Here is a 13,955-nt window from a genome sequence, read left to right on the forward strand (position 1 = left end):
GTTCAAGACAGTAGATGTACTTTTGACAAAAAGTAGACATCAATTTAAATTTCTCTTTTCTTATTAATATGGTGATTCCAGAATATTGAAGATCAGAGTAAAAATAAAGCTTTCATTTTGTTAGGGCGTTCAGGGGGGCGAAGCCCCACGACGGAAAATCGTTTTAAGGAAATTAGTTAAAGTTTGTTACAGGTTTAGCACCGAAAATGATATTTGATAAGATCAGAGTAAAAATAAAGCTAAAGTTTGTTACCTCTATTTCTTTCAGGGGGCCCTCTCTCAAATTTCATATGTAGGTTTTCCTAGGACCCTAGTTGTGCATATTTCATTTTGAGACTGATCGATTAACAAGATGGCTGCCACTGCCAGTACCATCTTGGATTTTGATAGTTAAAGTTTGTTACCGCAATTTCTCAAAAAGTACTAAAGGGCTCTCTCTCAAATTTTACATGTAGGTTCCTCTAGGGCCCTTGTTGTGCATATTGCATTTTGGGACCAATCGGTCAACAAGATGGCGGCCAGGCAGCCATCTTGGATTTTTTTAGTTAAAGTTTGTTACCTCCATTTCTCATAAAGTACTGAGGGGATCTCTCTCAAATTTTACATGTAGATTTCCCTAGGGCCTTAGATGTGCTTTATGCATTTTGGGACAGATCGGTCAACAAGATGGCTGCCAGGCCACCATCTTTGATTTTGATAGTTAAAGTTTGTTACCGCTATTTCTCAGAAAGGGCTTAAGAGATCTTTCTAAAATTTCATATGAAGGTTTCCCTAGGGCCCTAGTTGTGCATATTGCATTTTGGGACCGATCGGTCAACAAGATGGCTGCCATCTTGGATTTTGTTAGTTAAAGTTTGTTACCTCTCAGAAAATACTGAAGCGTTCTGTCTTAAATGTAGGTTCCCCTAGGACCTTTGTTGTGCATATTGCATTTTCGGACCGATTGGTCAACAAGATGGCTGACGGTTAGCCATCTTGGATTTTAATAATTGAAGTTTATTATATATCTCAGAAAGTACTGAAAGGATCTTTCTCAAAGTTCATATGTAGTAATACGTAGTATAAAAGATTGAAAAGCAGAGAAGAGATCCCTCTTTCCATTGTCAGACGTAGATCATTATCTGGTGGGCGCCAAGTTCCCACTGGTTCTATATCTGATTGTAAGAGTTTTTTGTGATAAATCAGTAAAAAAACAAACAAGGGTGAGCGATACAGGCCCTCTGGGCCTCTTGTCCAAGTCAGTAACTTGTCTTATTATAATAAGTTCTTTGTTCTGTTCTGTGTTCTTTGTGACTCCTGTAAATAATGTCTGAATCTCATTTGAATAAGGTATATATGATATAAAACTAGCACTTGGTGACATATTTTTACTTGCTTTTTAGGCTCTCGAATTGCTGATCACTAAGTGCCTGATACAGGCTGATGAGTTTGAACTTCAGAGTATTGCTTTCCCAGTACTTAGGTACCGGGAAATTAGCGTACCCAACACAACTTGTTGTCAAAACCATGTGTGATACCATCAACAAATATGGTAGAAACAGGAAAACCAATATCAAGACTGTTAAGATAGCAGTTTTTGGACAAGATACCTTGAAGGTGAGTCATTTGTTACCATCTCAATGTAAGTTTGTTTGCATGGTTACCATAAATAAATAAAATGAATATATTTGGGGTCCCATGCACGCAGATATACAAATCGATAGTAATCACAATTAATGCATGTCCATTCATCAGTTTATCTGTCTATCCATCAACAAAATGCATGGTTTCTGGAGGAAATCTTGAAAAACCAACAGGTCAGTTGTTTTAAATTGTTGTAATAGCTGATAATATGTTTAATTTTCATAGAAAATCCAAAATGACCACCATGACCCTAGAGGGTCAAAATGTTAAAATTGTCCAATTTCAGTGAAAATTAAAATATGTTGGACCTGCAATAATTTGCATGCCGATAGTCCAGAAAACCCACAATCCGAACAGAAATATCAGGGAACGGACTTCGGTAACATTATTCATGCTCACAGTCACTAGTCGAACTCCAAGGTCTGCTTCAGTCATGTGTAAAATACACACTACCGCTTGACACTGTGTGTTTGTGTTGTTATAGTGACGGCTGCCAGGTCATAGCCACAGTCATTTACCTGAACTGTAACCTTTGTCACAAGTACATGCAGTCATGTAACGGTTCATTGGTTTTCTACAGGAGGTCAAACTTCGGTGTTGTAATTGAGATATGCAATGTATTTTAAACACACGCTTTTAAACATGCAGATTGGTACGTATCATATGCTATAAATATCTTACTGGTTTCGCATGCAGAATATATCACTCTGAGTTTTGGGTACAATAAAGTGAGATACTACTCACAAAATTAAAAAGTATTTTATATTTATATAAACCTATTCGAATTCACCTTCTATATGGTATATGATGTACAGGCTATGGCACATAACAAATTGCCACATACACACCCGTACATGTGTGACATCGTGCACAGAAGTTAGACATGAACGTGCACATGGTTGTTACAAAATGTGTGTGTAAGTCAGAAAGCAAACCCCTGCGAGATGGTATTCATGACATTATGAATATTCATGAATGATTCATGAACTTCAAGAATATAAGTAGATTGTGATTCATGAAAAAAAGTTCATGAATATTCATCAAATGACTCTTATGAAATCTTCATGAAGTTTTATGAATCCATGAAACATTCATTATTGTTTATTATTAATGTGTCAAGAATTATCCATGAAGTTTTTATGAATGACTGGTATTCAATAAAATTCTTCAAAATGTATAAAAGAGTTTCAATGAATATCACTTATGCATAAGGTAGCAGTGCATGTACAGTAGATTTGAAAAATTCAGCAAAATAATGCTATGTACACACAGCTTTTTATCCTTAAGTGACACCTATATAAAAGTATATATATTTTTTAATCTACACAACATTTGCATTTGTCATGCAGAGTTCTTTTTTGGAAAGGTCTGCTTTTTGTTGTTTTGTGAGCCTGTAAAAACCATTGTAACCAATTTTTTGTTTATTTTTGAAAAATTGCAAAAAAATTGGGATTTTCAACCCAAAATTACACCCCCTCTTTTCTTGAACACAGTTGAAAACCAGGCAACGCTGTCATGATAGCAGAAATGAGCCTATTTCGACATAGATATAATATTAAATTTTTGAGCAATCTTACCTCGTACCGCGGCTTTCAATTTCTGCTGCTACAGTATTGAGTTTTTCTGGCTTAGACGCACATTGGGATACCCTCTAAACCATTAATCTCGAACCCATTTTGTTGAATTTCTTTATGCAAATGTAAAGCCTGCATATAAGTCACTAGATTAAATTCACCAATTTTAGGACATATACATTTTTTAATTTTTAGCTCACCTGCCCAGCCGTCCGGCGTCAACTTTTCCATTTAAATAACTTCTTCTCAAAACTTGGAGACCTAGAGTCCTGAAATTTGACTTATAGCATGCTGGGATGAAGGGCTACCAAGTTTGTTCAAATGAATGACCTTGACCTTCATTCAAGGTCACAGGGGTCAAATAGGTGAAAATCTTTAACAGACTTCTTCTTAAAAACAAAGAGGCCTAGAGACCTGAAATTGGGCCTGTGACATGCTGGGATGAATGGCTACCAAGTGTGTTCAAATGAATGACCTTGACCTTCATTAAAGGTCACAGGGGTCAAATAGGCTGAAATATCTTGTTAAGACTTCTGCTTCATAACCAAGAGGCCTAGAGACCTGATATTTGGCATATAACATGCTGGGATGAAGGACTACCAAGTTTGTTCAAATGAATGACCTTGACTTTCATTCAAGGTCACAGGGTCAAAAAGGCTAAAATCTTTAAACGACTTCTTCTTCATAACCAAGAGGCCTAGGGACTTGATATTAAGCCTGTGACATGCTGGGATTAAGGGCTACCAAGTTTGTTCATATGAATGACCTTGACTTTCATTCAAGGTCATAGGGGTCAAATATGCTTAAATCTTTAAACAACTTCTTTTTTAATACCAAGAGAGCTAGAGACCTGATATTGGGCATTGGCATGCTGGAATAGACGACTACTAAGTTTGTTCAAGTGAATGACCTTGACCTTCGTTCAAGGTCACAGGGGTCAAATAGGCTTAAATCTTAAAACGATTTCTTCTTAGTAACCAAGAGGCCTATAGACTTGATATTTGGCATGTGACATGCTGGGATAATGGCTACCAAGTTTTTTTTCAAATGAATGACCTTGACCTTGACTTAAGGTCATAGGTGTCAAATAGGCTTAAATCTTTAAACAACTTCTTCTTGATAACCAAGAGGCCTAGAGACCTGATATTGGGCCTGTAACATGATGGAATGAAGGGCTACAAAGCTTGTTCAAATGAATGACCTCGACCTTCGTTCAAGGTCACAGGGGTCAAATAGGCTAAAATCTTTAAATGATTTTTTTTTGTTAATACCCAAACAGTCTAGGGACCTGATATTGGGCCTGTGGCATGCTAAGATCAAGGACTACCAAGTTTGTTCAAATGAATGATCTTGACCTTCATTCAAGGTCAAGGGGTCAAATAGGTTAAAATCTTTAAATAACTTCTTTTTAATAACAAAGAGGGTTAGAGACCTGAAATTGGGCATGTTACATGTTTGGATGAAGCACTACAAAGTTTGTTGTAATGAATGACCTTGACCTTCATACAATGTCACAGGGGTCAAATAGGCTTAAATTTTTAAATGACTTCTTCTTAATAACCAAAAGGCATAGGGACCTGATATTGGGCCTGTGGCATGCTGGGATCAAGGGCTACCAAGTTTGTTCAAAAGAATGACCTTGACCTTCATTCAAGGTCACAGGGGTCAAATAGGCTAAAATCTTTAAAAGACTTCTTCTTAAAAACCAAAAGGCATAGGGACCTGATATTGGGCCTGTGGCATGCTGGGATCAAGGGCTACCAAGTTTGTTCAAAAGAATGACCTTGACCTTCATTCAAGGTCACAGGGGTCAAATAGGCTAAAAAAACGACCTCTTTTTAATAACCAAGAGGCAAAGGGGCCTCTATGTGCTTAGGGATGATATAAATTCTTATTTACTCTATTTGGTTAAGTATGAACCATGCATGATTATCAGATTGCAGGTGAGCGATTCGAGCCCATTGGGCCCTTGTTTATGCATATAATAAAACAGGGGCTTTCTGCCTAATAAAATAGCCATTCGGTCTAACTGTACACTGCTACCTAAAACTTCATGAATGATCCATGAAATGCCATTTCATTCATTTTGATGAATTTTAATGAATATCCACTGAAGTCACATGACTTGGCATATAACAACATGAGTCACATGACTTCTATATATATTTCCCGCCAAAACAGTCACAATCGAAATTGGCTGCTGTATCTGCTGGCATATAGAAGGGGAAACATTATTCATCTTAAAATTCAAGTTTGGCACATTAATGAACCGATTATTCCATTCCTGGATTTCTTTAAGCACAGATAAACACTTTCAGTAAGTTTTGATTTACCTGCAGTTCTTTTTCAACATGAAATTGTTGCACACTGATATTGCTATAATGATTATGCATGGATATTGGTTTGTGAAATTTTGTCAAATGTTATTGAATTAAATTGTCCATATAAACTATCATGCTTTACATCTGCAGGTTTATTTTGGACAAATACTAAATTGCTTGGAATGTATTCTGAAATTGATTGTTGCGTATCACCAAAAATAGATTTTGTCAGCACTTATTGGTGGCAGTACGAAAATATAATGAACACAGTAAATTGTTGGTGATTTCATGATGTTATATATTAATATATGGATTATATTTAAGAATTTGTTTTGTCAAATATTGAATTGATTCAATTGTCATTGGTTTGATAGAAAATATCCATTCTGGACCCCCAGTAGATTTCATGAAATTCAGATGCCACTGCCTCCAACTTGCATTCATTAAACTTCATGAACACGACTCAGGTTCATGAATATTCATGTATTGTTCCAGTTCATGAAGTTTAATTAATATTCATGAATTGTTTTTGCATACTGCTGCGAGTTGTAGTTCATGAATAACTTGTAGTAGAGCAAATCCTGTTGGCCAGGTAAATTATGTGAGTGCTTGTGATTTGGGATTAGTGTCATCCTGTGCCAGCATCAGATGGTCAGCTAGGTCACACATCCCACTGGGTCAAGATAAGGCTTGACACTCTACCTCTATGAATAGTTGTTTTTGGATTGCAACCAAATTTGGCCAGAAACTTTCTTAGGGGAAGGGGATCAGATTTTGCATAAATGGTGACCCTGACCCCCCTGGGGCAGGAGGGGCGGGGCCCAATAGGGGTAATAGAGGTAAATCCTATAAATCGCTACTTGTCCTAGAGTTCTGCATGGATTGCAACCAAATTTGGCCAGAAACTTCCTTAGGGGAAGGGGATCAGATTTTGCATAAATGGTGACCCTGACCCTCCTGGGGCAGGAGGAGCGGGGCCCAATAGGGATAATAGAGGTAAATCCTATAAATCGCTACTTGTCCTAGAGTTCTGCATGGATTGCAACCAAATTTGGCCAGAAACTTCCTTAGGGGAAGGGGATCAGATTTTGCATAAATGGTGACCCTGACCCCCCTGGGGCAGGAGGGGCGGGGCCCAATAGGGGAAATAGAGGTAAATCCTATAAATCGCTACTTGTCCTAGAGTTCTGCATGGATTGTAACCAAATTTGGCCAGAAACATCCTTGGGGGAAGGGGAACAGAACTTGTATAAATTTTGGCTCTGACCCCCCGGGGGCAGGAGGGGCGGGGCCCAATAGGGGAAATAGAGGTAAATCCTAAAAATCGCTACTTGTCCTAGAGTTCTGCATGGATTGTAACCAAATTTGGCCACAAACATCCTTTGGGGAAGGGAAACAAAACTTGTATAAATTTTGGCTCTGACCCCCCTGGGGGCAGGAGGGGCGGGGCCCAATAGGGGAAATAGAGGTAAATCCTAAAAATCGCTACTTGTCCTAGAGTTCTGCATGGATTGTAACCAAATTTGGCCAGAAACATCCTTGAGGTTAACAGAATTCGTATAAATTTTGGCTTTGACCCCCTGGAGCAGAAAGAGTGGGGCCCAATAGGGGAATTAGAGGTAAATATTCAAATTCCTTTCAGAAAAGAAACAATGAACTTATATTCAGAACATTACATAGCATTACAAACCAGGTGAGCGATACAGGCCCTCTGGGCCTCTTGTTTTTTTTTAATTTTCATAAATGGGATTGTTCATGATTTCATGAATAAAAGAGATTCATGAAAATTCATGAATGAAAGGATTGATGAATGTTCATGAATTTTCCCCCCTAAAATAAACGTCAAGTTTTAAGTTCATGAATTGCATGAAAATATTAATGAATATTTGATGAATATTCATGAATAAATGAATATTCAGGAATTATTCATCAACGTCTCGCAGGGGAAGATAAAACACACAATATACAAAAGAACAATTCCATTAGTCCATAAAAATGTTCATAACTATTTATTATCAAAGTTTTGTTAGGCGAAGGAAGTAGATAGAGATCCTTGGTTAAGCATTTTGAAACATAATTTGAGAGTGGTATACAAGGCTATGGTATACAAGTGTGGTACATGAATGTGAGCATGGATGGTGTAGGCCTACTACGGGAGAATGTTATAAGGGTGTGTGGCTGTGTGATAACTTTTAAGAATTGATTAATATGTGGTATTTACATGTTACAGTCGCTGGGATTCATCGTTTGTTGTCTTCTGTTGTCCATGCTGTGTATGTGTATTTCCGTCACAGGTCAAATGTCGTGTGATTAGATGAGAGTTAGGGTGGGTGTGTCAATGGATTGTGAGCACCGATTGGTCCGTGTGTTTTATATGGTTTCATGTGCACGTGTGTTTTTGTAACGGCTAGTACAGAGCTCTTCGAGCTGAGACTACTCCCTTATGTATGTGTGTGTGTCACAGCGGTGGCCTATAGGTAAGGGGTGATGTGTGTGTCCGTCATTATTAATTAGGTCACCTGAGACGAAGTCTCAAGTGACCTATTCTAATCGCCTTTTGTCGTCGTCGTCGTCGTGCGTCGTATGTCCGTAAACAATTTACATTTTCGACTTCTTCTCCAAAACTGCTGAAGCAATTTCAATGAAATTTTGCACAAACCTTCTAAGGCATAAGGCCAATCAAAATTGTGAATTATATGGTCCCCACCCCCCAGGGGGCTGTGGGAGGGGCCAAAAGGGGTAAAATTGAGTAAAATTTCAAAAATCTTCTTCTCTACTCACAGATGTGGTAGAATCAAATACTCTTCATAGATAGAAAGGTCTTAAGGTCCTTTACAAAAATTGTGAATTATATGACCCTGGGGTCTCTAGTTTCCCCCTGGGGAGGGGGTTAAGTTTACTATAGTTTATATTGGGAAAACACATTTTTGAGCATTATTTGGTCATTTGTAATAGGAAATGAGTCAAATGTTGTCAGAATTATCAGTATGAGATGGCCATTTAATCCTATTAACAAATTTTCTATGACTGACCCCCAGGGGCCTTAGGGGCGGGGTCAAAAGGGGTCAAATAGGCTAAAACTTCAAAAATCTTCTTCTGAAATTCTGGAAATGGTAGAATCAAATACTTTTCATAAATAGAAAGGTCTTAAGGTCCTTTACAAAAATTGTGAATTATATGACCCTGGGGTCTCACGTTTCCCCCTGGGGAAGGGGTCAAATTTACAAAAGTTTATATAGGGAAAACACATTAATGAGCATTTTTTGCTCAATTTTCATTGGAAACGAGTCAAACTTAGTTAGAATTATTAGCCTGAGATAGCATTTTAACATCATATCCATATTGGTCCAGGCCGACCCCCTGGGGGCAGAGGGGCGGGGCCAAAAAAAGGTCAAATAGGCTAAAACTTAAAAAATCTTCTTCTGAAATTCTGGAAATGGTAGAATTAAATACACTTTATAGATGAAAAGGTCTTAAAGTGTGTTTTATAAAATTTGTAAATTATATGACCCTGGGGTTTTCTCACGTTTCCCCTTGGGGAGGTGGTCAAGTTTACTATAGTTTATGTAGGAAAAACACATTAATGAGCATTTTTTGCTCAATTTTCATTGGAAATGAGTCCAACTTGGTAAGAATTATTAGCCTGAGATAGCATTTTAATATCATATCCATATTGGTCCTTGCCGACCCCCTGGGGGCAGAGGGAGCGGGGCTAAACAAGGGTCAAATAGGCTAAAACTAAAAAAATCTTCTAAGATTCTGGAAATAGTAGAATCAAATTATTATAGATGGAAAGGTGTTTTATAAAAAATGGGAATTATATGACCTTGGGGTCTCACGTAATCCCCTGGGGAGGGGTCAAGTTAACTTTAGTTATCCCCCGCCCAACGAAGTTGGCGGGGGATATACAAATGGGTTCAGTCCGTCCGTCTGTCCGTCCGTCCGTCCATCCGTCCGTACGAATGGTTTCCGGAGCATAACTCTAAAACCAGTAGAGATATTTCCACGAAACTCATACACACATTGGTCTTATGGTCTAGTAGTGCCTTTTGCTATTTTTAGGTTTTCATTTTTTGCATTTTTTCCGTAACCATGGAAATATTGCTGAAAATATCATATTTTTGTACCAGGTTCGTTTCCGGAGCATAACTCTAAAACCAGAAGAGATATTTCTCCGAAACTTCATAGACACATTGGTCTTATGGTCTAGTAGTGCCTTTTGCTATTTTAAGGTTTTTACTTTTTGTACTTTTTTCTGTAACAATGGAAACATTGCTGAAAATGGCAGATTTTTGTGTAAGAATCGTTTCCGGAGCACAACTCTAAAACCAGCAGAGATATTTCCATGAAACTTCATAGACACATTGTTCTTATGGTCTAGTAGTGCCTTTTGCTATTTTTAGGTTTTCATTTTTTGCATTTTTTCTGTAACCATGGAAACATTGCTGAAAATATCATATTTTTGTACCAGGTTCGTTTCCGCAGCATAACTGGAAAACCGGTTGAGATATATGCACGGAACTCCATAGGCACATTGGTCTTATGGTCTAGTAGTGCCTTTTGCTATTTTAAGGTTTTCACTTTTTGTGCTTTTTTCTCTAACCATAGAAACATTGCTGAAAATATCATATTTTTGTAGCAGGTTCATTTCCGAAGCATAACTCTAAAACCAGCAGAGATATTTCCACGAAACTTCATAGACACATTCTTTTTATGGTCTAGTAGTACCTTTTGCTATTTTTAGGTTTTCATTTTTTGCACTTTTTCCGTTACCATGGAAACATTGCTGAAAATATCATGGTAAATGGTAAATGTTACTTTGCAAAACTCCACCCATCTTTGTGTATATAATCTAATATAAATGTCAAGGCTGTATACCTGATTCAACAATTGCAGCCCCGCTCTACTTGAATTATACTCCATCTTTCTTTAGCTCAACTTCCTTTTTCCTGATTTTTAGCTCACCTGGCCCAAAGGGCCGGTGAGCTTATGTCATGGCGCGGCGTCCGTCGTCCGTCGTCCGTCGTCCGTCGTCCGTCCGTCCGTCCGTCCGTCCGTCCGTCCGTCGTCCGTCTGTCCGTCAACAATTCCTTTAAATGGCTACTAGTCATAGAGTTCTGCATGGATTGTAACCAAATTTGGCCACAAACATCCTTGGGGGAGGGGGAACAGAACTTGTATAAATTTTGGCTCTGACCCCCCTGGGGCAGGAGGGGCGGGGCCCAATAGGGGAAATAGAGGTAAATCCTTTAAATCGCTACTAGTCATAGAGTTCTGCATGGATTGTAACCAAATTTGGCCACAAACATCCTTGGGGAAGGGGGAACAGAACTTGTATAAATTTTGGCTCTGACCCCCGGGGGCAGGAGGGGCGGGGCCCAATAGGAGAAATAGAGGTAAATCCTTTAAATCGCTACTAGTCATAGAGTTCTGCATGGATTGTAACCAAATTTGGCCACAAATATCCTTGGGGGAGGGGGAACAGAACTTGTATAAATTTTGGCTCTGACCCCCCCCGGGGGCAGGAGGGGCGGGGCCCAATAGGGGAAATAGAGGTAAATCCTATAAATCGCTACTTGTCCTAGAGTTCTGCATGGATTGTAACCAAATTTGGCCACAAACATCCTTGGGGGAAGGGGAACAGAGCTTGTATAAATTTTGGCTCTGACCCCCCGGGGGCAGGAGGGGCGGGGCCCAATAGGGGAAATAGAGGTAAATCCTATAAATCGCTACTTGTCCTAGAGTTTTGCATGGATTGTAACCAAATTTGGCCACAAACATCCTTGGGGAAAGGGGAACAGAACTTGTATAAATTTTGGCTCTGACCCCCTGGGGGCAGGAGGGGCAGGGCCCAATAGGGGAAATAGAGGTTAAATCCTATAAATCGCTACTTGTCCTAGAGTTCTGCATGGATTGTAACCAAATTTGGCCACAAACATCCTTTTTGGAAGGGAAACAGAACTTGTATAAATTTTGGCTCTTACCCCCCAGGGGCTTTTTCCTGTTTTTTTTTCATACACATAAGTCTCCACAATCAAACTTACTTCAGCTTTGATATCTCCATTGGCGGGGGATCTGAATGACTGTCCCTGTTCATATAGGAAAAACATATTTGTGAACATTATTTGCCCAATTTTCATAGGAAATTAGTCAAACTTGATTAGAATTATTAGCCTAAGGTATAGCATTTTAACATCCATATCAGTCCTCTATGACCCCCTGGGGGACCAGACCCCTGGGGGACCAGACCCCTGGGGGACCAGAGGGGCAGGACCAAACAGGGTCAAAATGATTAAGATTTCAAAAAAAAACTTCTAAGTTCCCAGGTTTGATGGAAGCAAATACTCTTCATAGTCTAATAAGTCAAATTTATAAATCACTGACTAACTTCAAGGCCCAGCATATAGTGTTTATATGTCTTTAATTTGTTTCATTATTTGTTTCATTATATATTCTAACTCAGATGACCGTTAAGGCCCATGTACCTCTTGTATTTAATGTTGTAAACATATATTTGACTGTGGTCCGTATGAAATAAACCCGTTGAAATGTTTATGTGCGTTGTTCATTTCTTAGTTGGCTAATAGAGACCCGAGACCCCTAGCCAGAACCTGGGTCAGGTGTGGTGGGAATACGCCTACACTATACTGGTAACATTGTACATAAACAACGATGGCTTTTGGTTTTGTCTTTTAAAACAGAAATATGTTTATTTCACATTATTAACGAAATAATATGAAGAAACCTTACAGAGAACTCTGAATATCATGGTCAGAATTATGATTAAAAAGAAGACAATTTCTTAGGTTATTTGACCTGAAGGGTTAGGAGAACTAGATAGTCATCGCACTTCTTCTGTCGTCATCTGCCATCCACTATTTGTTGTTTGCAGTCATTAAACTTTTCACATCTTAAACGTATTCTACAGTTCCACCAGTAGGATTGAGCTGAAACTTGCCTGAAATGAAATGCAAGATGGCCATTATGAATGTCAATGTCACTATCTTAGAATATATTTTAATATTTTCTTATTTAAATAAGTGCCAATGTTGCATTTTCAGATGACTGTTAAGGCCCTTGACCCTTTTGTTAGCTCACCTGGTCCAAATGACAATAATTGATATGGTAACACCTTTATAGGGTGGTGACTCAAAATTGTACAAATGGTGGAGCTGACCCCCTGGAGAGGGGTTGGCCAAATGATATCAATTTGGCTATTCTTCTGCTCAAAAATTTAGCATTGGATAACCCTCATATTGCATTAGTAAAAGCTCCATGGGGGTGGAGATTCACAATTATACAAATGGTGGGGCTGACCCCAGGGGCTTGATTGATGGACCTAAAGGGGTCAATTTAGCTGTTTCCGTATAAACGACTTCCCTGAAACTAAGCATTGGATAGCACTTATCATCCCTATGGGGTTAGGCTGAAACCCTTGTGGCCTGAGGGGTTTGGCTAAAAGGGGTTATTTGTTAAATTCTTGTGTGAAGATAAGTATGCATTTTTGTGTCTTAACATGAGCTCCTTTTCTTTTAGTTGTTGTTTATTGATACACTCAATTAGAGGCAGATGATTCGGTTTAGTATGCATTGTTAGTAGCATTCCTATTAGGTGGAGATTCAAATTGTACAAATTATTGGTTCAAACTCCCTGGGGCCTGAGGGACAAAAGTGGTCAGTTAAGCTACATTGTATGTACATGTGAATGAATCTTGTCTCTGAAACTGAGTAATGCATAGATATCACTCATATTTGACTGGAAGCATCCCCATGTTATGAAGTGGAATAGATTACAATTGTAAGAGTTTTTGTGATAATTACCAAATAAACTTTCTAACTTTCTAACTAAGAGGGGGGGGGAGTCTTGTAGTATTATATTACACAATCAGATAACTTTAAATAAGCTTTTACTTTTGTGTGAGAAAAAAAAAGATGATAGCAATTGTTTTGTTACTAACATTTACAGTATAGTATACTTATCTATTTTGAATTTCAGACATTTCAGATTTATGAAAAATATGAAAGCTTTGGACGCTGTGAAACCAGAGGTATGTATACATAAGCAAAGGTTTATTACATATATAAATCTGTTGTTGTATTTCCTTAAAAACCCTGTGACATACAATTATCTTTTTGTTGCCTGTAGTCAGGATTGCATCAGTCATCAAGGGTCAGGATGACCTATTGTCAGCATGCATTGTTCATTGTCGTGCGCCATGCACAGTTCGTAAACTTTTCATTCAAACAACTTCTTCTCAATAACCGAAAGGCCCAGGTACTCATATTTGGCCTGTAGCATGCTGGGATGAAGGGCTACAAAGTTTGTTCAAATGAATGACCTTCACCTTCATTCAAGGTCACAGGGGTCAAAAAGGTTAAAAAATTTTAAACGACTTCTTCTCAAGAACCAAAAGACCCAGGGTACTCATATTGGACCT

The 13,955-nt window shown here is 38.5% G+C and overlaps 1 protein-coding gene across 1 annotated transcript in view; it reads left to right on the forward strand.

Moving 5' to 3' along the window:
* Positions 1-1,387: 1,387 nt before the first annotated feature.
* The window catches only part of LOC138319200 (uncharacterized), a 39,130-nt gene continuing 26,562 nt past the window's right edge, over positions 1,388-13,955 (forward strand). Inside the window, 2 exon segments of the mRNA XM_069262183.1 lie at positions 1,388-1,596; positions 13,514-13,565. Coding sequence (XP_069118284.1) covers positions 1,423-1,596; positions 13,514-13,565 — 226 coding nt within the window. The 5' untranslated portion in view covers positions 1,388-1,422.

Source organism: Argopecten irradians, chromosome 1, assembly GCF_041381155.1.
Source record: "Argopecten irradians isolate NY chromosome 1, Ai_NY, whole genome shotgun sequence".
NCBI lineage: Eukaryota > Metazoa > Mollusca > Bivalvia > Pectinida > Pectinidae > Argopecten > Argopecten irradians.